This window comes from Patiria miniata, unplaced genomic scaffold (assembly GCF_015706575.1).
Source record: "Patiria miniata isolate m_02_andy unplaced genomic scaffold, ASM1570657v1 HiC_scaffold_7, whole genome shotgun sequence".
In the NCBI taxonomy this organism is placed as follows: Eukaryota; Metazoa; Echinodermata; class Asteroidea; order Valvatida; family Asterinidae; genus Patiria; species Patiria miniata.
In genome coordinates this window covers 9279171-9306129 of record NW_024037074.1, presented here as the reverse complement: position 1 = coordinate 9306129, position 26959 = coordinate 9279171, and the positions used below count along the sequence as shown (strand labels likewise).

The window sequence follows — 26959 nt, the reverse complement described above, 5'->3', positions numbered from 1 at the left end:
GCAGAGCGGCCTTGTTGTTTCGATCAATTTATGGCGGCTTACTTTCAGTGGTTAGTAGATGTGAAATGTCCCAAACCGACGCACATGCACGATAAAAAATATGCTGACGTAGAGCCCAGGACAGGTACGGGTGTATGTAGCGTGAATAATTATGAACTCACGATTACCCATATTCGTGAACTTTGCACGCTTGACTGTTGCGAGAAAAAAAATTGCGCATATCTCAATATACGCGGTCTTAACTAAGTTTGATTGAATGAAATACACATTATCAGTTTTCATCATAGATAATCTCAGTGTCACTGTCGCGGGCCCGACTTGGAGGAACTTGAAGAACGGCAACCGCTCAGAAAAAAAGACCGACACGAAATTAATTTGGTTGTTCTGCCAGTATTTTCCGAACAACATTTGTCGTTCTTTCTCATACCTCCCCCCAAACAAAAATATGAACTTTTGAAGGGGAGGGGCAACGGTCGGTATTGGCCAAGTGAGCATTTCGTAGCATGATTTTTTGGACAAAAATATCAAAATGCATGCACTGTAATTACTGACTGTACTGTGCCAGCCGGCGTATGACGAGGGGTACACGTCAAAGCTCACAAGGCCTAACAGATGTTTTAATATATGTGTGTTTTTTAAATTTTTGTCTCGTTTTGTTGTTCTTGTCTTAAAAAGTCGGTCCTTCATCTTGGGTTTTGCCAACTCCGATAATGCCTTGTAAGAATCACACGGGGTACGGGTCCGCCCTCAAAATCACCCGCCAAAAATGACGCCTTCGTCAACAGTTTGCATTTGAACGAGGTTGAGCATTCCGTGTGCAATACTCAGTACTGCATGTATCACCCCTGGGAAGAGAGCACTTACTGCAGGTGTCCATTTCAATCGCTCTTCAAAGCTACGATGAAGACATGCAGTCAGTCCGCGGCAAGTGTCAAGGGACCAGACTGATATCTCCATAAATTTAGTTCACTTCCTTGTTTCATGTTCTGTGGTTTCGATGTCGTCGTGGGCGGGTTATTTCCAGTGAATGGTAGTTCCTGGTTTTGTGCGGATCCCCAAGCTAGTGTTTTTTGCAAGATGCGATGGAGTTTTCGAGATTAGAATTATGAAGAAATGGTCATGATGCTTACTGGAACTCGCCGTCATAAAATCTGGTAAGTTCAACTTCAGTCTTCATCAGACTGCATGTTCAACCATGTCAACTTCAACTTAGTTCAAGCTGCTTTCGATTCTGACTTTACATGTTTACGCGCCGCCCCGCCCAGGCGGCTATAATTATGGCGATCGTGAAGTGTAGGGCCCCTGTTTTGTTTTGCTCAAATTAGAGTCAAAAATGTTTTTTATTGCTCAAAAATCAAAAGCAGACTTCTCTCAATTCTAATGTGACGCCCGTTTTGCAATTTTGAACAGTTTCTTGGGGTAGAAATCACGATTTTCCTGCGCGGTTTTTGCCTTGCGATTCAGCGCGCCATGCATGCTATATTGTTTTTATGTGCACATTGGGAAGAAGAATTTCACTTTTAAAGTCTTTTAATTGTGATGAAATTGTATTGTATTGTATTGCTCATGGTACATCGCGTGGTGATCGCCATCTTTCGGGTTGCCTGTTGTCGCCGCGCTGTCATCGTCATTTTACCTCCGAATTTCCCTCAAAAAATCAAAACCCTGCCCTCTATGACACCTACCTGTTTATTGAGAATGTCGCCAACTACTTTCATGACTTTGGTCGGTCTAATTTCAAAGTGGATTTTGTTCCCTTGTTTATAGGAACCGGGCCCTACACTACACGATCGCGGTAATTATGTACGCCGCATCACACTAGAACTAGTAGAAGAACTTAGAAATAGAAGTATACATTGCCAATTTTCGAGTTTTGTTGGAAAGGCGAAGGGTGAGGGAGATTTAAAACAGATTATATTTTTTAAAGCATGATGTTCTCATTTAAAACTGATTGGAAAAAATGTTGCGGAAAAAATGTTGCAACCTGATGCCACTTCAGCATGTTCAGTGGTTGTGTACAAAGTCTATGGAGAGTCAAAACAATTTTTTAAGTATTTCCTAACAAAATTGGAAATGTTTCTCAAATCTCAGTCCCAGATTCATGTCTTATCATCATTTTTGCAGTGACTGACCTTCATTGAGATGATTTATGAAGAAGATATATGAAAGTGGCGTCAGGTTGCAACATTTTTTCCAACTGATTTATTATGTTTTGAGGAATAAGCCAATTCGGAGTTTCGCTCGCGCAAAGAATTGTGGGACTAGGATAACGTGACGTGACTGTTTCTCCACAAACATGACCAAAAAACATGGTTGCGGTGAGTTGAAACATGCGCAGGCAAAACTTCAAATTGGCTTATTTTGGAAAGGCTGAATTTAATATAGGCATAAACTAGCTGGAGTTACCCAGCCCAAAATTTTATCATTGGGTTGTCTTTTAGGGCTGGAGGAAGTTTCAGCGCCATGCCGCACCGCGCAGTTGGCAAGTGTGACTGGTGGTTCGCTGTGTGTGCATGGTAATCGACAGCACTTTGCAGTTTGTTTGTGCACAAATCTAGCTCTGGGCATCATCATGGCCCCACAGCTGTCAGTTATGCCTCCTTTTTCCACTGCAATTGTAGGCTAAATCTTCATCGTGGATTGTTTTTTTTCTTCAAGGACCTGTGTAGTGGTTATGCCAGGCAAGGTTTGGGTGAGTCCCAGTTGAAAGTACAACCATGAGGTTGTACGCGATAGCCACACCAGGCGTTTGTACAGAAGCTAATAGATGGGTCTCATATTTCTCATAAACGTCACTTACTTGTCTTTACAAAATAGACATACATGTAATTACCAGCGCCTTGAGTGCCTAATTGTTGGTATACGTGCGCTATACAACACTCTGGTATTATTATTATGACATACAATATACAAATTTAAAAACTCATTGATGACCGGTATATCCTATAGATGTAAGCTACATGTACATGTATACATGTATTAAGGAGCCAGAATTGCATAGCTGCCAACTAGTACGATTTTTTCGTAATTATTACGAATTGTTTGTTAAATTACGAAAATACGATTAGCCACCAAAACATTACGAATTTCCAATTTTCTACCTAACGAAAAAAAAAAGAAGGAAAGTATCGTTTTTGACCGAAAACTTCTGGCGAAATGTCGCGATAATGGATGGACTGGTGACAAGTCTAATAAGAATGCAGTCAAGCACCTGATAGACATCAATGCAGTGTGCGCAGTGGAGTACTTGAGGACCAGACTAAAACTGTTTTTCAATGGTGTGTCATTTGTGTGCATCTCATGGATGTGTGGTTGTGTGTACTGTATGTGAGTACTTTTCAGTGACGATCGTGAGCACATTTGGTCACTTATTGCCGGGATGAGACCCATCAGTTCGAGAGTATGGTTGGAATAATTGGTAATAGAGTTTGAGTTTGTCACAACGGACAGAAAAGATAAATCAGCATGCGTTTGCAAGGTATGTTGGCGGGATATTTCTATTGCATACGGTGGCCATAGATCATTGTGTGTAAAACCATGATACGAACTCGAAACTCAACATCGATAGCATGCATCTCCAAAAAAATATGCGCACATGTTATTGATGTTATTATTTATTTGACTTCATCAAACAAATACAGACATTAAAACAAAATTAATTTAAAACATTTTTTTTATTTTTTTTTTTATTTTTTTTTTTTTTAATTATCTTTTGGCCTACAGTACATTATTATTCACAACAAGAAGGGTATGCACATGTATGTGTACATGTAAACCATGTACCTGTACTCGATGTTGGTAAAGCTTTTGATAAAACGAGAAGTTGAAAATGACCGCGCGGGTTGATTACTAATTGGGATTTTGAAATGTTGGCAGCTAAGGAATTGTTTTGCTTGCCAAAAAGGCTCGCCATTTCAGATTTAATGGAAGCACAATTTTTCTTTGACCATTCTTATTAAATCACTTCTATCTAATACATTTATAAACATGAACAAGGAAACTACATAACTGTGTTATTTTGTGAGCTGTAAATACTGCTCTGTAAATGTAATCTTCATGTACTGGTACATGTCGTGTAGATGTATGTCTCTATAATTATTAAGTCATGAGATTATTCAGTATAGAAAGAAATGCATCTTTCAGACATCTAATCCAATATTCAGACTAATTTTAAATTGAAAATATGTATTTTGTGACCAAAGACACTTCATTTGTTTTAAATCACTTCCATACAATGTACGGTATACCGTACAAAGTCCCAAAAACACATGTAAATAAGCGGATTCAGGACAAGTATTAAGGATTGATTGGAAGTTAAATTAGTTTTATGACATTTAACTACTACATTGTATATCTGTAAGAAATTTTTATTGTAAAAACTATAGGCCTAATATGTCTATAAATACAAATTTAAAAACATTACAAAAATGTCAACATTCGTACCTGTACACGCACACACATACATGTAACATAACCTACGGAAAGAAAGTGATACAACATCTCTCACTTGACATATTCATGCCAGGAGTTATGGGACTTGGTGAATTACAGACACACACACATTATGAATCACTAGAGCTGTCGTTTGTTGACTGTTGCACTTGACTATTTTGCCTGTGTTATCTTTCTTTCCCATCAGCGATACCTCACCGGTGACTGTGTACAATGTACATACAAATACTACGTGTAGGTTCATGTGGGACTTGAAACAAACAGGAAATTGACAATTCCTCCGAGTCTGGAGAAGAGATACAAAGCAATGGGCAAGCACTTGTTGCACTTATTGTTGGAATACACTTTGTATTCACATGCTACATGCACATACATACATACATGTACATGTACAATCATGTACATTGTGTAATTTTGCATAATTAATTGCAAATGTTGGAAACTTTGCCTTGATCATGGTTTTTTTTTTTTCCTAATTGTTTTTTCTTGCTTTGTTTGAATCGTGATACCAATTCAGGAAACTTGGATCTTCTTCTTAAAGTTTGTTTGTTTGTTTGTTTGTTTGTTTGTTTGTGGGGTATTTTTTTAGGGGGGGGGCAATGATAATATAGCATAGGATATTTCCTCCAACCATAAGCTTCCCCTCCCATGTCCCTGCCTTGTGTAGCACTGTCACACAGGTTTGATTAAATCAGAGGTGGAACAGTCCTGTTTAAAAAATATTATTTATTACATGGAAGAGAGAAAACTAAGTTGTGTATCTATAGATTCTTAGAAAAGTAACTGAATGTGCAATATACTTTGTATTGTGCAATTTAATGTGGTCAGTATCTTAAGGGTCATCCCCTGGACTTGGACGGTTTTTACACACCTGTTTATATCTCGTATTCCAAAGTAATAATGTGGTCATTCTTATTTTAATTTTGTGAAATCTTTCTTTATTAATTCCCGGCTAGAACCTTTGGTTTTAAATCCCAGCCCTGTTTCTTGAGCTACATGTATTCCTACTTGATGACAAATTGAAGTCTGTTGGACATCTGTCCCTTAACAAGTAAACAAACTGGCTTTAATGATATGATAAAAACAGTGCTCTGCACTGCCAACCAAGCATAAAGCACTTGTGAGGCTCAAATATAATGTCTAACACACATGTTTTGGTCATAAATATCCCCATATGTACAGCGTATGTCACACGTAAACATGTTATGAACAGGATGTTGATTACATGCCAACACAACGGAGGTTGACTTGTAATTTCTTTGAAGTATGACCAGTATATATTTATTGTTCAGGATGTCTGCTTGAAACCTACAACCCTGGACATGATACAGGATTTTCTGCCAACGTGACATTGGTCTTGTTGTTGATAGGAATCTATCTGAACCATCTGCAATGCTTGCCTGCACATTTTAATTACAAACAGAATTGAGATGATTCAGATGCTGAGCATGCTGAGTTAGGATCAAAAAAAAATCGTGTTCTCCATGTGAGTCTCATAATGTGGCTGTATAGGACTGGGAGTGTACATGTATGTTATTCCTCAGATTTTGTTTCATGGAATGTACTGTACATGTAGTTCTGTGGTAACTTCAAATATTTGTTTACCTTTTTTCCAAAGGTTTTGCCTATTTTCGTTAAAACCATTCCTTATTTCACACCACAGATTTGACCTCTTCACAAGAAACACTCGCTGATGCCCCTTTGACACCGCTTTACACATTACCGTAGCGACTGCTTCCAAGATGGCTCCCTCTGTGTACAACCTGTGGGGCGAGGAGGAGGAGGAGACTACAGATATTGAGATCACGTGTTTCTTACCAAACTCCATCGTTATACCGCTAATATGCAAACGGGATGCAACCATCACATCCATCAAAAGAGTAAATATCAATCTGTTTTTTCTAATATAGCTACATGTATTTCATTTTGAGAATCAGAGAGAAAGATATACAGTATTTAGAAATGAAAATGAAACGGGTAAGACTGGCTTGCAACCAATTTCATATGCAGTATAACATTGTAGAATGTACAGTGTAAACTAGAGGAAATATAAACATACCGGTTCACGTACATTGTATGTGGCTGCTGTGTGCTGTATTAGATTGAGGAAGCAAAAAGAGATGACAATCTAAACCAAAGCTATCTGCACATCTATTTACCAATGTTTTACTTACTAACTACCCAACCTGTCATGAATATTTCAACTTGAATGCCAAATAATTCTGTTGTACGTGTATGACACCCAGGGCCCAACTTACATTTACATGTACATGTACATGTACATGTATGTCTCTGCTAAGCACATGGTTTCTGCTAACAGAGCCTCAATTTCATGGGGGCCATAAGCAGTAAGCTCACAAAAGACGCGCTTACCTCAGAGGCAAATGTTGCTTAAATACATGTATGTGATGTAACAGTAGAAATCTCCATGCACACGCAACCGTTAGCACATCCACGACATGAAATACCGGGAGTGCTTAATAGCACCATTTTCTGCTGTACACGTATGGTAGTTAGCATGCCTGTTCTGCTAAGTGTTCAGCAGCGCCATGAAATTGGGCCCATGAACTGTAGTTAAGTTCCTACGAGTGCTTCAGTTCCACATACATGTACTATTCAAGTGAACTGTGACAAAGGCATTCCTTTGTCTTTGTTCATTCCCAACTTCTTGTGGATTGAAGTCCTTTTATCTTGCCCCATTTATACTGACCAGGGTTGAAATTTACCCTTGTTAGAGCCCTTGATCCATGGACTACATGTGCATAAATAAAGAATAATAATAATATTTTATTCATGTTTATACAACACCTGAACAAATCCCCGTCATCTGATTGGTGAATTGTAGATCACGTGACATATTATTATTCGGTATAATGCACGGTGCGACCATGCGTTATACCCATGCGTTATACCGTTTCACTTTGCGCTTGTTCCATGACGCGGTATTTGCGTGCAAAATGCATGCTGGTGTGCGCGTTCAGCGTAGCGCGTATTGTTCCAAAGAGCCAGCGCTACAGCGTTGGGTTCAAACATTTTCGTGAAGGGGTAGTTCAACATCTTTAAAATCAAAATAAATTGTAGTTTATAATTTACCAATCAAATAACGAGAATTTATTCAGGTGTTGTATAAAACAAATAAAGAATGTTTTACGTTCGTGCGATGGAAAGAATAATTTTTTTCGGTGACAGATTGAATGTTCTATTTTTTGCCTCGTGGAATAGAACATTCAATCTGTCACCTCATGAAATTCTTCTTACCATCGCACTCACAAACATTCGTTATTTGTATAATAATGAATGTTCAAATGCACATCACATAAACTATACTCCATACATACTCAGAGAGAGGCCGCATTATGCAGCCGATCCAAAAACGGTGGGGCAAGCCCCTACTCTTTCACAATAAGTGTCCTGGGTGTTTTATGTGCATAAGATACACAATGCGCGGGACCTACATGTGTACAGTTTTACATCCCATCCGAAAGACGTGGGCTTGAAGGAGCCCAATCATGTCCCAGATAAGCCATGGAATGGTCGCCCAAACATTGAACCACTGACCACAGTCAATGGTGCTTAACTTGGCAGTGCCAGTTAATAAACATTTGTACCACTAGCTCGGTAACTGTCTGCATGAACGTGTAGAAGCTGTTATGGTTTCTCACTTGAAAGAAAATGGTTCACAAAATCTCCAGGTTCAACTTGGGTCCAACTCAAAGATGTTGGATAGAGTGAAAAGGCCTTTGCTTGTGATTTGACATCAACTACATCTCCATTGACCATTTAGCTTATGATTCTATCATTCCTTGCTTTCAGGATCTCTGGAAGAGGGCCAAGACATACCCTCTCTACAAAGCTCTCCTAGACCTCAACTTTTACATCTTCCAGTGCATAAACCAAAGTGCTGAACAGGAGGAATTATTGGACGGCAACCGCCGCCTCTGTGACATCAAACCTTTCTGGCCAATGCTTCGTGTCGTCCGTAAGGCTAGTGACGTCGAAGATAAAGTCTTAAACTCCAAGATTGGTCTGCTGATTGGCAAGAGTAAGACATTTGCAGAATTATTTTTTTACTTAATCCATTGCAAACAGGTTGTAAACAGGTAAATGGACATGCCATTATACATGTACAACGTACAATAATTACAGTAGGTACGTGTATGGGCTCTGTGTGCCATCGACAGAGTGTGCTTTTTGGCCCCCTTTGGGAGCCCATTGAACGAAACACCTCACATCCGCGTACTGGTACGTGCATGTTTAGCACGAAGTGAATTCTAACCCATGCTGTCTTTGCATGCATGTCAGGCGATGCAGTGTGTTGGAATAGCTCTCCCAGTGGTCTACCCAAACTCTTTCCATTCTTGCGTTGAGGGGGAACATGTACATGGGTCAAATACGTACATAGTGCAGACTAGAACAGTTTGCTGATAGTTCACATCACATGACCACTACACCTCCTGCATATTCATGAGTCAACATCACATCGTTTAAAACCTTCACGATGGAGGGATTCTTGATCATGAAGCTCATAACCAGCAAACTCCTTTTCATCTTTTCACATGGAACATGTTGTTGACTTTGTGATGTTAATTTCAGGCTTACACGAGTTGGACGGGTTGAAGAACCCCGAGGTAGAAGACTTCCGTCGCAATAACCGTCGCATATGCATGGAGATTCAACGAGACCGAGCATCATGGGAATGGGAAAAGAAAGCGTTGTATCTGTTTCCTCCCCAAGTTGGTGCATCCATTGAGATTCCGGATAATAGCAAGAGAATCTTGAAGGCCAACAACAACATGTTCTTGGCCACTATCATCTTCTGTACAAGCAAGGTGAGGATTGTAGTTATCGTCTGAATTTTGTTTTTAGTCCTGAGTAATTTCCTTTGTTTCATTTCCTGTGGAACTAGAATTCTTCAGTTTTGGGTGCTCTGCTTTTTTCCTTTCAATTTTTGAGTTCTACTCGGTATAGTCAGTATCCCATAGTCTTTAACCCTAACCCTGCATAGTGCATCAGGTGGAAAAGTCTGGTGCACTTTGATGGAAAAAGTTACCAGCACATAAACTGGCCACTTCTGAGACAATGAGAGCTAGTCCCATAGAACAATGTCACAGTTGTATCCTGCTGCATTCGGTGACCACAGAATCTGAGTTGAGGCAGTTTGGCACTTGACATTTTTTGGACTGATGGATTTTGCTGCACTTGGCAGGCTTGTCACTTAGACAAGTGTTGCATGTTGCTGCACTTGGCAGGCTTGTCACTTAGATAAGTGTTGCATCTTGCTGCACTTGGCAGGCTTGTCACTTAGACAAGTGTTGCATCTTGCTGCGTTTGGCAGGCTTGTCACTTAGACAAGTGTTGCATGTTGCTGCGTTTGGCAGGCTTGTCACTTAGACAAGTGTTGCATGTTGCTGCGTTTGGCAGGCTTGTCACTTAGACAAGTGTTGCATCTTGCTGCGTTTGGCAGGCTTGTCACTTAGACAAGTGTTGCATCTTGCTGCACTTGGCAGGGTTGTCACTTAGACAAGTGTTGCATCTTGCTGCGTTTGGCAGGCTTGTCACTTAGACAAGTGTTGCATGTTGCTGCGTTTGGCAGGCTTGTCACTTAGACAAGTGTTGCATGTTGCTGTGTTTGGTAGGCTTGTCACTTAGACAAGTGTTGCATGTTGCTGCGTTTGGCAGGGTTTCTAGCCAAACAAGCTGGGAGGGTTAAGGTCAGTGTATTCATTTGTTAACTTTCCAGTCTAATCATCAGAAGCCAGGGGAATGTTTTTCTGTTGTTCATTTCCCCAGTCTTATCGACAGACAGTATCTCTAAGTTTTGAGTGTTTTCCTTTTTTTCACATTTTCTGAGTCTGCAGCAGTCAGATGATTGTTTTCTCTTTTCTTCTTTTTCTCAGGCTAACCAGCAGTCAGTACTTTCAGCCGATGCTTATGAGTATCCCTCAGATCTCGTCAAGCGAGCAGTCAATAAGATGCGGCAACCTGCCGAAGAGGAAGATCAGTACATGATCAAAGTCAAAGGCAAGCAAGATTACTTGATGGGCAACTACCCACTCAGCCAGTTCATGGTAAGAATCCTCTCATGCAATGGGAGGATTGTCTTTTTGTGTCCGAAATGGAAGACCAGACCTACGTCCATGTCTATCGTCACATTTTCCTATGCTCCAATGCAGTTGTAATCATCATGGACCTCAACAATACATAGCTCTAGACAAGAAATTCAGACCTGACCTTATATTGTGCAATGTTTAAAATAAGGATAGCTGATATCTCTATGGTATCCGTGCACAGGTATACCAAACACCCCCTCCCACCTCCCCCTCCCCCTTTCCCCTACGATAACAAAGAGAGAGTTCTTAAAACCGCTGAATGTCATTCCTTCAAGTTTATGCACATTCAGAATCCAATCCATTGCATGTACTTCATGTCATAAAAACAAGTGCTTGCACACATTTTGATTTGTACACAAAGTTCTAGCGTCATCTACATGTATTCTTCATGCAGGGTGTCTGCAGTCTTTCTATTATACTTCACTTCTTTCTGCAAATAAACGTGTATCTTTTCATTCCACAGTACATCAGGACTTGCATTAGCACAGATAGTAGACCAGAGCTCCTGCTACTAAAGAAATCCGACATGAAAGTGGACGAACTGTTTGTCAATCCAATGCTGACGGCTCTCTTACAAAAAGAAGACGAATCCCCGTCCATCCCTCCAAAGAAAGGAAAGACGCTAAGCTGGGATATTCAGGAAAGATTTAAAGTCACATTCCACGGAGCGCTTAATGTCAACATCGTAGACAAAGCTTGGGTTAGTAATACACATTTTCTTAGTAATCCCTTTGACTTTTCTTTTAAGTGCTGTTCTTTGTTTTATAACCAATTTGAAACATGAACTAAACTGTTGCGAACTGCTTACTGACTTGATTGACCTGAAATATGTATAAATCAAAAAGTTCAACAGCCTGATGTTTTTATCCCAGCAGGTTTTTCTTCAATGCAAATTATGAGAAAGTACTGCTGAATACCTAATACTTAATGACTTAAAACCTGGGACATTTCCCAACTTTTCTTTACAGCTACAAGTACGCGCAGGCGTGTACCACGGAGGGGAAAAACTCTGTCAAAATTTCCTGTCCAAGGAGATAGAGGGGCCCGATCCTGTCTGGAATGAGGAATTCTGTGCTGACATCGAAGTCTGTAACTTACCTCGAATGGCTCGACTATGCATTCTTATCTGTACCAACAAACAGAAGGGAAAGCCCTCAGGAAAGGGAAATAAAGCCAACAAAAACATCAAAAGGGTAAGCAACGTGTACATGTACATGTCTTCCTCAACTCCTTGCATGCCTTAATTGAGACGAATCAAAACATTGCTCCATTGAACGCAGGCTTATTTGACAGTTTGTCGTGTCTCTGTCGCAGAACAGACCCTTGCGCTGCTCTACTCGGACCAGAAATCAAGGAATAAATGAAAAGAACAGAGGACTCAACACAGGATTTATCAATCACAAAGTTAATCCTTATGACGAGAAAAAATAAACCAAAATTAAAATCACTGCATACATCTGTTTGATTATCAGCCAAAATTATGTTTACAGTTTGTGTCCCTAAAATAACGTTTTAGGGTTCGCGTTATATCGCCCAATTACACACAACTTATGTCTGACACAGCTCTATTAATAAGTATGACACAGCTCTATTAATTACAATATAAGTATGACACAGCTCTATTAATTACAACATAAGTATTTGGGTCTGGCTTGAGCCTTCGGCGGCTCCCAACTCGACAGCCTCAGCCCTGAAGGTCCACACCCATCTGCTTAGCGAACGCCCAGCCCGGCAAGAAACACCCACTCTGGCTCCCGCACTGCAAAACTCGATTCAAAAACACGTGGGCGAGGGTTTTAAACCCCTCCCCAGAATGCCAGTACCCGATTAACCCAGTTCTTAATACAAACTTACTGGAGCTTGCACCACGGCTGAGCCCCACATGGGTGCAAGCCCGGAATTGATATGCAACAAAAGGTAAAGGAATTAAGATTTACATAATGCACCTAGCATCTAAGATTAAGATTTACATAATGCACCTAGCATCAACCTCCAAAGTTACATAACACTTTACGGCAGTACAAATTTAGACTATTGATGATTTAACTTGATATATAAAAGGAATAATTTTAACACGTCTTGTGACAGTCTCCCCCCCCCCCCCCCCCTCCTTGATTTGTCTGCAGCTGGGCAGCCAGAAACATATTTCAGTATGGAGGCGTCTTTGGGCTATTTTTGTTGTCACCCCGCCCCCATTTCAATTGGTAGGGCAACGCCTTTATCCCTACTTGCTTTGCCTCCATATTTTGATTGGGAGTCCTTAATCTGGAGTGGCTTTAGCTTTGTGATGATTGATTTTTAAAAAAACGAAACAGCTTGAAGCCAGCATTTTGTTTGTGTTTTCATTTTACACTCAGGAATCGATTCCCTTAGCTTGGGTCAACACAACCTTCTTCAACTATCAGCACAATCTACAGACTGGTAAGGTGAAGTTCTACATGTGGCCAGCATCTGAGGACTTTGACTTGAATCCCCTGGGGTGCGTTGGTTCCAATCCGGACCATGACGATGCTACGAGCATTGAGGTGTCATTTCATTCTTACAGGGCAGCACACAAAGGCACAGTGTCCTATCCACCATTTGATACTGTGATAGAAAGAGCAGCAACCATCGCAGCAACAGAGGAAACATATCTATCTCACGTGTCTATAAATGTAAGTAGATGTCAAGGTTTCTACTCAGTGTGGTTTTCAATCAAGATATTTTCCAAAAAGGCATTTTGAATCATTTTCAATAAGGAATTTTGAGTCATGTGCATTCATGAATGTGATGGTTACTATTTGCAAAGTGGAATTCACGTGACGGACTTTAATAGATGGTATCGTCTTAATTGGCATGATGCAAAACCCAACACGCGTAGATCATGAGGCTACATCATAGAGTAGCCAATCACAATGGTACATTCAAGGCTATTTTCAGCATTCAGTTGTCAACATCCCCTTTATACTTTATTGACAGTGAACTTTTGTTGGCTTTTACTAAAATATCTACCAATTGTTTTTTATTAATGCCTTGTGATAATGACACGGGTCATTCTATAAATTTGGGGTCCGCTTTTTTCCTGTCCCTGTTACATGTACATCTAACATCTATTATTTTATAATTCTGATGTACTCCTTAATGCAGTCATCCTCCAAGAGTGATTTTGAATAGTAAACTACCTACGCAACAAATAAAAAACATTGAAGTCATTCTTAATGAAACGTGGATGGCAAATTACAAAGTACTAAGGTAACAGGGACAGAAAAAAATGTCACGCTTTGGACCCTATTTTTTTTTGGACCCTTTCAACATGTCAATGAGTCCTCACTGGTCATCGGTTGCCAATGTCATAGACCTCCTAAACAGAAAATAGTGTTTTGAAAATTGATGTCCTAAGCAAAAATCCACTGGGAGCCAGTCACATACTATGCACATAGCATGATGTATTACCAAGCATACCATACAAGTATTTTATAGACCTCATACATATTCGGGATGTATAGCTGATTTCTCACTGGTCCCTTCATTATCACATGTCAGCCCACTTGCGTAGTAGACTATCGCACAGGTTACCAATCAAGTTATATAAGCAATCATGGAACTGACACATAGGGCTAGTGCTCATGCGCAAACATCGTCCAAGGTACATGAAAAGATGGAGGCGCATGTATGACAACGTTTTGCTGAGAAAACTGATGCGTAAATCGACGAAATTTTGGTGATGTATAGAAGTGGTATAATAAAACAAATGAAACATGCTTTGTTTCTGGCTAAAAGTACTGGCTTAAAGTACTTTATTCCATTATCCTAGGACCAGAAGCTGGAGGAACTACGAACCATGGTTGAGAAGGAACCACTAGAACCTCTGAGTGAACAAGAAAACAATGATCTATGGAATGCAAGACAAGATTGTCGAGATCACATCCCGCATTCCTTACCACGACTACTTACATGTGTCCGTTGGTCCGATAAGGATTGTGTAGCTCAGGTAAAGACCATAGCCATGTTTGCATTGGACTTAATAGTTTGGTGAAACTAACGGTTACTGTTGTCAGTTTAACAGAGACTAATGTCAACTTAACCAAATTTAGTCCAGTGCAGACAGCCGGTAAACTTGTCAAGTGTGGTCTGTTGATTGATAGTTTTACCGTCTGCAGCGGTTAGCTGTGTACAGAGCCAACTGGGTTGCGGAAGAATTAGTCATCACTGAAAAGTCCCGTGCGGACAGCCACTGCTGTGTAAAATAATACTAACGCAGCTTTAGTCACCCAAACTTTGCTATAAGTGAAACGGCATCATGCTCATGCATGATTGGTACGCAAACACTCTACACTCTCAGTGTCATTAGGCTTTCAAATTTCAAATACACTTCATTTTAAGGACTGCGGCATGTACGCCAGCATTGAAAGCCTTGTAATGGCAATCACCGGAGTCCAGGGAAAGTCTAGGTTTGAATTTTTTAATGGAAGGACTCTTCTTTGTTAAAGCTTTGCTATAAGCTGTATTTGTCATCTGCTACATGTTATGCTTGAAAACAAAAAATAACTTTTGACTTTTTTCATGTTATTTTAGTCTATCAAACACCGGTCAAAGTAAAGTAGTTTGGGGGAAAATCTGATCAACAATCCACACAGTGTATGTAATGCTTGTACACCTGGGTGTATGTGAGTTTGTTTTTGCATTCAATAGGGGACGTTGAGCAACAGAGGACAAAAGGGTCCACAATTCCCGAAGGTCCACAATTGACGATCGTGTACAAAACATATGAAAGGTCTTCCTAAAAAGTTACAAACAAAAGAAGGACAATAGGGGCCCACGATTGAAAGTGTTTACACACTTGTGTGTTTTTGTTTTCTCAGTTGCTCATGCAAATAAGGCTGACTTGTGTAACATTTCTTACTTTCAAGATGCAAGCACTTCTTCAGATTTGGCCAGAATTGAAGCCAGAGGAAGCCATGGAACTCCTGGATTACCGCTACCCGGATCTCTCTGTCCGCAAATTTGCTGTGGAATGTCTCAACAACTTGGTGTAAGTTGGACAAAATTCAGAATAGATCAACCATTGAGCCCCCTGCCACATGATGTCTTCACCAATCACATCTGGCTCATGCTATGAATTGAGGGTCCAAAGTGTGACATTTTGCCCTTCCCTGTTACCTCTGAGCTTTATAATTTGTCATCCAAGTATCATCAAGAATGACTTCAAATGATTTTGTATTTGTTGGGTAGGTAGTTTGCTATTCATAATCACTCTTGGAGGATGACTGCATAAGGAGTGCATCCTGAATTCTAAAGTCATAAATGTCAGATGTAACAGGGACAGGAAAGAGAGGACCTCAAATTTATAGAATGCCCCATCTGTGAGTGAACTACCCTCGGGAGTGGCCCTAAAATGCAGCTATATGTACATAAATATGTGGATGAATGGTTTTGAACAGCGCCCCCAAGTGTCAAATGGTGTCCAGCCCCTCCCCCCCCCTTCCCCACCCCCCCCCCCCCCCCCCCCATTGCAAGTTTTTTGATAAAAATTAACCATTACACTTAACACATAACCAACGCATCTTGAACATGCAGTGTTGCATTAAGTGAGGTACATTTGTTGGTAATTACATGCCGAGTGGGCGGGGCTTGGGAGGATCAGTCTATTGTCTTTAGAGGCATATACATGTATTTTGTTCATGAATTAGTCTTGCCAGCACTGTGCACTGACTAAATGACAAAGCAAAATTTCATAGAGCTGGTGAATTGTGATGGTGGTGAATTGTAAAACATGACCATTTCTGTTTGGTTTTTGCATGTTCTTCTGTCAGTGATTCTCAACTTTCTCAGTACCTACTACAACTTGTCCAAGCTCTCAAGTATGAAACACATCTGGACTGTGAACTGGGACAGTTCTTACTCAGGAGAGCACTGGCCAATCAGAGAATAGGACACTTCCTGTTTTGGCATCTCAGGTGAGACATTCATACAGGCATCTAGGTACAAATCCCATGATTGGTCGTTTTTGTTATAATTACCTTTCCAAAAGCCATAGCCTATAACACTTTGTCAGTAATTGCTGTGATTACTGAGTCACATCTGCAATACGTGAATGTCCTCTTGAATATCTCTAATGGAGTTTCCATTTGAATTTGTTGTAGAGCTGAGATGCATCAGCCGGCTGTATCGACACGTTTTGGGTTGATGTTGGAGGCGTACTGTCGGGGTAGTATCGCCCATATGGCATCACTCATCCGACAGGTAGGAAGCAAAGCCACATCATTTAATGTGTCATATCAGTTTGGTATAATTATGTCTTGTATTCTGGTGGTTACAGAATAAGTCACTTTTAAAGATGAACATTTTGAAGAGTTGTAAGAGGCATTACAAAACATGAAATGGTGCCATTCATAACAGAAGCCTTTTCATTGGGCTGTATGTGCCGCAGTTGCGCATATGTGCATTGGCAAACCTGTCTGCACGGGAACACCTGCCCATTTAGGAGTCATGTGATTTCCCAGGTAGAACAGGTCCACTGCCACTTGGATAGTGATGTACAACTGCAATACTTTGTACGATTTGCAGGTGGAATCTCTGAACAAGATGAAGTCAGTCAACGAGTTGATTAAAAGCAAAAACGCCACTAAGCAATCAAACCTTGAACTCCAGACCATAATGAGAGACATCTTGAAGCAGGAGTCCTATCATGAAGCGCTGTCCAACTTTGTCTCGCCGCTGTCGCCGTCCTACAAGCTCAAGAGCCTCAGGTATGAACACAAGATGAAACCAAACTTTCCCTGTGATTGGCCAGCATTGCAGTAGGGAAGTGTAAGGTTACCACCACATCGTGTGTTGTAAACTAGACAATAGGTTTATTTTCATGTCAAGTAACTGCAAATTCTTTATCATATGGCATAATGGTCATTACCTGTGCCACGTACAGTGGTCATAATCGTGCCTTCCCAGCACTGGGCGTTGGCTCTGTGTTTTTTCTCACAGATTTTGCCTTCCATCACAGCTTACGCATACGTGAATGCAGTCCTGTGTGTATGCGTGTTTCCAACAATAATGTTCCGGACCACTGTATGTACACCATGCAGTACCAGGCGTCCATGTACCATGTACCATGCAACTTTCGCAGGCGTCATTTTTTGCACGTTAAAATGCACATAAATATGAAATCTGTTTTGATTTTCAATGTAGCCTGGTTTTCGTTTTGAAAATTCCCACAAATGGCAATCAAAGCTTTTTTGTTCATTGTCTGATAAGTAACTGGTCAGGGGTACCTGATCGCTTAATCTGGAACCGGTTCCTGACATCAGCGGTCGGGTACTCGGTTCCGATGCACATCCCTAGTAGTCACTTTCATGCCCCAAAGTCGGCCCTGCCGGTTACCCCTCGCTTCCCACAACTGCCTCAGCACTCTATAGTTTATTGGATTTATCAGGGAATAAAAACAATGAAATACAATAGAATACACATGTCAATGGTTTCAAAACCGTCAAAGAAATTCAAAAAAATCAGATATCTTCCAGTGATGGCTATAATTACATTGTGCTGCTTGCAACTTTGGGTAAGATTTTCCCTGCTGTATATGTCATGCTAGTAATAATGTGCTGTTATACTAGTCATGCTAGTAATAATGTGCTGCTCATTTACAGGGCTTTATACACAAGTGCTTTACATTTATTACTTTTCCTCTGTTTTTTTGTGTTAGGCTTGAGAAGTGTAAATTCATGGCTTCCAAGATGCGTCCATTGTGGCTGGTCTTTGAAAACGAGGATCCTATCGGAGACAACATCTTTCTCATGTTTAAGAACGGTGATGGTATGTCATCAACTTAATCACAACTAATCACCGTCTTATTGAATATTTATAATGTATCAGTACTCCCACAGTTTGTCAAAGTATGTGTTTCATGAGAGAACAAAATAACTTGTAACTCATCAAGTATGGACTGAAATATATGTGATCATTTTTTAAATAAACTTTCCATGATTTGAAGCATTGTCTTTTCTATGATACCATGTCAATATTAACTCTTTTTAATAACACTCAGATTTTGGCAGTTAGGAATGATGTGATTGATCATTTAGTTGTTTGGTGGTGCCATTTGGATTCATTCCTATTTCTTGTAGATATGTTGCCTTACCCTGATCATCTATTTGTTTTTCTTTAGATTTACGTCAGGACATGTTGACATTACAAGTGATGCAGATCATGGATAACATCTGGCAGGAAGAAGGATTAGATCTGAGGTCCGTTTCCTAGCTTCATTGTCATTACAGGATTTCAGGATTATCTTCTTTTTTTTGTCATTTCAGATAGCATATTTGAATCGTACATGTAAAAAGTTTTGTGTATCACCCCTTTTTTCGAAATGCTAAAGTCTCAAAAGTCTCTGCCAATAGCGGCAACTTCATCAAACCCAGAACTGGTCTTTTGTTACTCCGTACACATCATGTAATTGTTCTTTGTTGTATTCCTTCAAAATTGCCTGCATAAGTTTTACGACCAACTTTGATTACTGAGGAAGGAAAGTGTCAAGAACTGTACCCAAACTTTCAGTGATTTGGGATTTTATCCGACGACTTGTGGTACATCTCATATTTACAAGACTTGTTGCATAATGTGACCTGTCACCACAAAATGAGCTTAAAGTTGGCAATTGCCATTTTGCAGGAAAAGTGGGACAAAGCCAATATTTGAAGGGGTGGTTGATTTTTGTTTTCAGGTGAATCTTCATCTGTAAAGTCCTGTGCTAGCTTTCTCCAATTTTTTTTTTCTGTCGAACATCTTTTATTTCATCCCGTTTTTATAAGTTGACTATGCGTTCACTGCAACACAACTGCAAGATTTTTAAATGCCATTTTCTCAAGAGTCAGTTTCACTGCTTCAAGTAAGTTAGTGGTCTATATTTTCGTAACTGCAGAATCCATCTCAATTCTTAAGAAATCTGACGTGAAGAATCATTGTGTGATAAAAAGTCACATATTTTCTTCATGCTGCTTTTTTAGGTTGATTCCCTACAAAACCTTAGCAACAGGCAACAAGATTGGAATGATCCAGATTGTCACGGAGGCAGAGACCATCGCTACGATCCAACAGAGTGATGGAGGGGGGAAGTTAGGTGCTACATTCCGCAAGGCGGCGCTCTTCAACTGGCTGAGGAAACACAATCCTACAGATGTTCAGTAAGTAGCCCAGCAACCTCGTTTCCATGGGTACGATCTTGCTGCGCCATTTTAACCCCTGGAATTGTGTAGTGTAAATGTGTCAAATAGTGGTACATTTAAATTAGGACTGCAGTTGTTGTATCTAATACGCGGCGCAGTGCTTAAACTGTTGAGTGGTTATTTTTTGGGGGGTGGTAGAATCAATCCTTTCAAACATGAGATTTCGTTGACGCGTTATTTAGTAAGGATTTATATTAAATGTACGTACCTCTGTCGTCCCTGTACAAAACAAGATACAGGTATTGTATGAACTCCATCACAAGAAGGACTTGTGATGGAGTTATGATGGACATGTGATGACATAACAAAATGAATATTTATCTTTAATTAATTTGTTCACTTTTTTAAATGCTACTCCCACTAAATGGTCATAATGATAATATCAATTATTCTTTAATGTGTTAGGTTCAATCGCGCCATTGAAGATTTCACTCTGTCGTGTGCTGGTTACTGTGTTGCAACCTACGTGCTGGGGATTGGAGACAGACATAACGATAACATCATGGTCAAGAAAACTGGCCAGGTAGGCTGCACTTTAAATTCCAAATGAAATTTTTTCTTTGAAATTATATTTGTTTATTTGAAAGGAGATTGTAAAATAAAAATCAGCAAATAATGCACATTCTACATAGTTCTTTTTAGGTTTCCTGGTATGCAACATCAGGTTTGTAAACAGGAGTATCTCTCATATCAACAAAGAATAATTTCCTATTTAACAAATTCATGGCAAGTATATTGTCTCAAATATTTTGGCATTTAGAAATTACAATTAAGTTGAAAACAGAATGGCTCCAGTGAGTCCATTACCGACTGCAAAATGAAACAACAAAAATGTGTGCAGAATTCTGATTTTGTTTTGATGAATTTTCACAGCTGTTTCACATTGACTTTGGTCACTTCTTGGGCAACTACAAGCGAAAGTTTGGATTCAAACGAGAGCGTGTGCCATTTGTTTTGGTCCATGATTTTGTCCATGTCATCACACGTGGAAAGGGGAGCAATACAACCACAGAGTTTGAGACGTGAGTATATCTTTGCTTATAAAACAAATAGAATGTACTGCTGATCTTTTTTACCTGAGAAGCTTGATCTGGCATGTTCATAATAAACCACAATGACAAAACGTGATCAGGCAATCAAAGTAATATGTTCTACAAGTGCTAATGGTTTAATCATGTTGGTGGATTGACGTCACCCAAGGGCGGATCCAAGGGGGGGGGGAGGGTTCCAACGGGGGCCATTGCCCCCCCCCCAAAGGAACCTAATTTTTTTTACGATTAACGTCGCAGTAAAGGCAGGCACTGCGTACACCACCATCTTTTCCTCCAAAAAAAATATTAAAGTGGTCAGAACTGCCGCAGATCACACGCCACAGAGCATCTAGAATCCAAAAAACATTTGGGGCCCGCTTAAAGGCCGTAATTTTTTGGACCAACTTTTTGGGGGACCAAACAAATTTTGGCTCCCCAAAAAAAATTGTGTTTTGGATCCGCCCTTGACTTCACCATCAAACAGAGATATTTACATGCGTAAAAGCTGTATCCTTTCTGAGTGATCCTGTTTGCTATTTCCCTAGTTTGCAGCATTGCTAATGTTGCCAGTGACTTCAGGTAATGTGGCATGTACAGCCTTATGGCTTTTGACTAGCGCCCCTTGAACAGATGTAAAGACATTGCCATAAATGGGGAACCGCCGGCATAGGGCTTGATAGCTCAGTTGGTAGAGCACCTGAACGGCAATGTGGCAGGCGGAGGTGACTGATTCAAACCCAACTCCAGTCAATTTCTTTGTTTAAAATAATTATGATGTATGCAACTAGTCAGTTAGTCTTTGTGGTTTATTGGGTTGTAGGATATTTACATGGTTAACTTAATATTTTCCTTTGTTTTTGTTTGGAAGTTTCCGCAAGTGCTGTGAGCAGGCCTTCATGATTCTTCGTCAACAAGGCAACCTCCTCATCAATCTCTTTGCTATGATGCTTTCAAGCGGTATCCCCGAGCTCTCAGATGAGACCATCAAGTATCTCCGGGACACCTTGGTCCTGGATCGTAGCGATGAGGAAGCACTCAAGCATTTCAAAGGGAAATTCACCGAGGCACTCAAGAACAGTTGGAAGACAAGTCTGGATTGGTGGGCACACATCATTGCTCATAGAAATGAGACCAAGAAAAAGGACTAGACTTCCCTAGTCAAGCTGGACCTTAACGTCCATGTCAATCAGTTAGTCAGTTAGTCACATCATTGCTCATAGAAATGAGACCAAGAAAAAGGACTAGACTTCCCTAGTCAAGCTGGACCTTAACGTCCATGTCAATCAGTCAGTCAGTTAGTCACATCATTGCTCATAGAAATGATACCAAGAAAAAGGACTAGACTTGCCTAGTCAAGCTGGACCTGAACGTCCAAGTCAATCAGTCAGTCAGTTAGTCACTCTCTTGTTTGCCAATCAGTCAGTCGGTAACTCTCTTGCTTGTCAGTCATCAGTGACTCGGGGAGTTAGTCAGTCACTGACTAGTCTATTAGTCAGTCACTCAGTGACTCAGTCACTCATTCTGTTAATCAGTTACTCAGTCAATCAGTGACTCAGTCACTCATTCTGTTAATCAGTTACTCAGTCAATCAGTGACTCAGGTACTCAGTCAGTGACTCAGTCAGTCAATGACTCAGTCACTCATTCTGTTAATCAGTGACTCAGTCAATCAGTGACTCAGTCAATCAGTGACTCAGTCACTCAGTTACTCAGTCAGTCAGTGACTCAGTCACTCAGTCAGTGACTCAGTCAGTCAATGACTCAGTGAGTTAGTGACTCAGTCTGTTTAACAGTCACTCAGTCAATCAATGACTCAGTCACTGAGTTACGCAGTCAGTCAAAGACAGCATGATTGTAGATGTGTAACAAAGAAAATGCCTTTGTTAAAGTCAAGATAGTTTTAAGACAATCTTGAAGTCAATTTAAGATTCAGTAATTGTCTTTATGTAAAGAATGGATGTCTTATTGTTTTCTGGTGCGGAGTTATATTTTGTCACAGATGTTAAGGTTATTGTTTCTTATGTATCACTGTATTGTACAATAATTGTCTGCTAATTTTTCTATGTTTGCTACCTTGTAGATCTTTATTATAAACGATTATTGTACAGACTTCTAGATTTATTTTTTTTCTTTTGATATTATTTCTGTGGCGGATATTCGTTTCAACTACATGTATATTCCATAATTGTTTGCATACTTTGACAAAAAATATATATATATTTTGTGTGTACGGCACGAGTTGTTTGCACACATTATTTTCCTTTGTACAGATTTTCTGTAAACCCTGTCATCCTGTGCAATGGTTTATACTCGGACAATTTTGTACTTTTATGTAATTTGTATATTTTCCTTTTTCCTGAATCGTTCAGCTGACTTTTGTGCTTGGTTTGATACTTGACACTTTCAGTTTTGCACCAGGGAAAATGCTGGTTGTCACACCCTACAGATTCTGCATCAAGATATCTTAGATTGGGGGCCAAGTGTATTTAGACTCCCATTCTTCAATCCAGTGTCATCACAAACAAAACAAAGTACCAAATCTTGGCCAGTGCTTTTGGCAGACTGCAGACGCTAATCGTGACAAATGCCATTAGTTTGCATTTCCAGCCGACCACAAGAGGCTGAAAAACATACCATGCATACTTATGTACATGGTAACGGTTTAATGTGGACACTTTGCACTTGGCAATGCGTGGCCTGAACAGGGTATGATAACCACTTCTACAGTACATGGGATGTGCTTTAGGAACTTCCAAACCAAAAGTGGACCATGCTTGAGAATATTTTCATCTCAGGTTGCTTTTAAAGGACCCTGACTGTAGAAAGAACTGTAAGCCAGAGCTGAAGCCAAGATTTCGAACACCTGTATGAGGTATTAAAAGGGTGAATACAGTAAAGGGTGTGGCGTCCTCTATTGATAAAACAGATATTATGGCAGTCTTGTGAGTAAAGTCTCACAACAGATACGATGATTGTGAGGATGATTGTCTCACAAAAGTCATATTGTCATAACTGTCAGGTGTGTTTGCTAAGTGTTGTTATTATAACATATTTCACTTCAGACTGATAGAAAAAGAAAGAATTAAGTTTCTGACCATTCTTCATGTCTTGTCTGTGTGGCAGTTTACTGAGTGACATGTATGTGACCCGCTCCACAAACAAAGAGTATTTTGTCGCACTGTGCATTATCGTGTAATGGCCCACTCAACGTTGAGAGGGTGAACATTTCTTCAAAATGTGATGTTAATTGTTTGTCATGAATGATAACTTTAATACCTTAAGGTTCAGGTTTCATTCACAGAGATGTTGATTTCAATTAATAAAGTGGGGAAAAACGACCATTTTGAGTGCATCGTTCTGTTGTTCTACAACAGAGCCAGCTATTTTAAAGCCTGTTTTCTCAGTTGTGTAATTTGAACTCCAAGGAAGTTGTTAATATGCAAATACTGTAAGTCATATCTCTAGAATGGGAAGGGCTATGGAGTTGTACTTTATGCCAAATGAAAGCTTACATTGTGGGCTATCCAACCACAATTCAATGTCACTTATTTGTAACATAATATCCTCTTTTTTGTGGAGCAGATCACATATTGTCCCTATTGTCACAAAGGAACAAAGGTCTTCTCATAAAAATTATATTTGCCACTCCAAATCTAAAGTAACATATGTATCCGGTCACCTTTAAACAGAAAAAAAAAATTACGTTTGTTTGTTAAAGAATCATGAAGAACAAAAATTACAACGAAAACAAAAGATATATATTTTTGTACAGAAAATAGTAGAAGTATTGTATTAAAAAAATGCAGCATTTATAGATTTTAAGGTATTGATGCATTTGGTATTGTAAAGTATCTTGGCAGCAATGTTTGTATATGTTCAGCTGTCAATGTTTTTGATAGTCAATATAAGAACCAACCTATTGGTCTTGGCAGCTCTTTTAAGCTGCCTTTTTAATTTGTTAATGCATACATCTTTTTTTTCTTACACGGTGCTTGTGCCTTGAGCTGATGGCACACACTAAGTAGATGTAGTTTACCATTTGTCGTAACCACTTCTTGTTTTTTGTTTTGTTTTGTTGAAATTGTGTAACCAAGGCAATATTTTGGAGACGTGCCAAATCAGCCCCAAGTCAATACCTAATTGGGCATACACTCCTCTTGCCTTCTCATTAGTTTTGTCAATTGGTGGGTGAAATCTCAATGGCAGTAAAACATTTTTTTTTACAAAACAACTTGTTTACCTCACCTGGGTGATGACTTTGTGTATTTAAGTAGTTCTGGCTATCACACGATAAAGGTCACAATTTCTCATTTTATTTATATATTTTAATATTTTTTTCATTTTGCCAGGGAAGCCCGACCATTTGTCTAAGAACCCTGTTCTCCGTGGGGGCCCTGGGTCACAGCATAAAACACCACCAAAAGTTAAACAAAAATGTTAAAACATAAATGTACAGTTTTGAAATTAGAACAGATAACGGTGAGGATTGAAATCAGCACAAGACAAAAAAAACGGATAAAATGTGCACAGTTTTATGCATTATCTCCGATTCTTTATACAGGGTGAGTCAGAAAGATGGATACCCTTTAAAGACAAGTATTAAAGCAATTTCAAGAACGACACACAAACTACAAGGTTTTAGCAATCACCTAATGTTTGTTTCATCAATTTTACTTTTGTTTTTCGGGAGATTTTCCCCCCAAATTAATAAAAATCAAGTTTGTCCACGGATCACTGAATCAGGCTAACATGTCGCGTTTTGTTTCTTTACTTATCGTATTGTTTATTCAACAATGTTTTGGACTATTGCAGAGCTGATAGATTTATACAAACATTTGACATGAATACAGTTTTCTGAAGCAATTCCTGACTGAGAATGATTTAGGATTCCATTGTATGTCATTCACGCCTTGCCTGTAGTAAAACTGACACGTCTTTGCATATTGGGTATCTGTGGACAACTTTGTTTCCCCCTATTATGTTTCGAAACGCTTTTAGAAATTGTGTCGTATTGCGTTTCCCATCTCACCAGATGACGGCTAATGTCATCAGGGGTTTCAAATGATGTAGGCCTGCTATTATATTTATATGCTCCATGTCTTCAAAAAAACATTTAAGCATTTTTTCAGAAATAGGATACCCATTTTTCTGACTCGCCCTGTATTTTGATTTTGTTTTAGTTCAGACACTTACAGTAACCTAATAAGCCCGTTTGAATTTGAACTCGACCAAATATTAGAATTCAGTATATTTCTTTCATCCGATACTTTTTCCGTCATTGATGGTTTTTAAAAGGAATCGTTGTGCAACAAAGAAACACTAGAAATCAGAGATGTTTTGGAATCATTCCAAATCGAATTGTTTCCCAAATTGATTGGAAGAGACCTCTACGTCTTTACGCATTGCACAAGCCGTATTTTTGGTTTCATGTTTGAATTAGGAGCTAAATTAAGAGCATAAATTAGGTCGGACATAATTGATGCATTTAAGCAGAATATGTTTTAGTCGAGTTGTTCTGAATGTATTTAAGTAGGTATATAAACAGAAGGTTAACACATATTAAAGCATCATTTTGGAGCATCAAGAGACTTAATTGTTTTACAAGGTAACAGAATTACAGAAATTCTTTATGTTGCAACATGAAGAAGGACCAACATGTTGGTTCTTCGTGTGGAGTTTTGTGTTGCAATTGTTCAAAATGTGGTCCGTGCTTCGTACATTGAAAGCATTAAGTACAGTACTGGCTTTGCGATTCCAGTTTACCATGTAACTTGTGAGAGAACATTAAAATATCACAAAATATCAAATTTTTAAGTTAATATTCTTAAAATTGTTCTTAAATTTACTTATTCAGTATTTAAATCATGCAAAATAAGAAGAATTTGTTACTCATTACTTATTGGATATTTATCAGAGAAAAGGGTTTAAATATCAAATACATGTATTGCATTACAAGGAAGGAGTATATCAACTAAATTGGGTCCCATTTTACAAAATGTCTTTGTGTAAAGAATTTAACGAAAACATCTTATAGCCCATGGCAATCATGTACATTTAGAGTATTTGTTTTGTAAGCAAAGGTTATGTGAAGTGACGTCAAGAATGTATACTCAAAGGAAACTGTAAATTTTCATTAAAGTTGCATAGAACTTTAGTGTGAGTGTGCATGA

At 39.4% G+C, this 26959-nt stretch overlaps 1 protein-coding gene across 2 annotated transcripts; it reads left to right on the top strand.

The window, feature by feature from the left end:
* Window positions 1-943: 943 nt before the first annotated feature.
* On the top strand, window positions 944-26959 carry LOC119746168 (phosphatidylinositol 4,5-bisphosphate 3-kinase catalytic subunit beta isoform-like). 2 transcript variants are annotated; one of them, XM_038222975.1, is made up of 20 exons: window positions 944-1154; window positions 6116-6332; window positions 8266-8494; window positions 9046-9281; window positions 10350-10520; window positions 11026-11262; window positions 11531-11755; window positions 12920-13216; window positions 14356-14532; window positions 15452-15573; window positions 16355-16498; window positions 16685-16784; window positions 17109-17290; window positions 18241-18350; window positions 18703-18781; window positions 19541-19717; window positions 20165-20282; window positions 20633-20781; window positions 21659-21899; window positions 21997-26959. In XM_038222975.1, the coding sequence occupies exons 2-20, from the start codon at window positions 6195-6197 to the stop codon at window positions 22033-22035; spliced, it is 3171 nt and encodes a 1056-aa protein (XP_038078903.1). In that variant the 5' UTR covers window positions 944-1154; window positions 6116-6194; the 3' UTR covers window positions 22036-26959. The 2 variants fall into 2 exon arrangements, with proteins under 2 accessions (XP_038078903.1, XP_038078902.1); XM_038222974.1 differs by having other exon boundaries at window positions 21659-26959.

Excerpts from the sequence above, each read along its gene's own strand:
- LOC119746168 (XM_038222975.1), top strand. The coding sequence starts at position 6,195 with ATGGCTCCCTCTGTGTACAACCTGTGGGGCGAGGAGGAGGAGGAGACT. Across the intron at positions 16,785-17,108 it reads TGGCATCACTCATCCGACAG|GTGGAATCTCTGAACAAGAT; the intron begins GTAGGAAGCAAA and ends TACGATTTGCAG. Across the intron at positions 20,283-20,632 it reads TGGTCAAGAAAACTGGCCAG|CTGTTTCACATTGACTTTGG; the intron begins GTAGGCTGCACT and ends GAATTTTCACAG.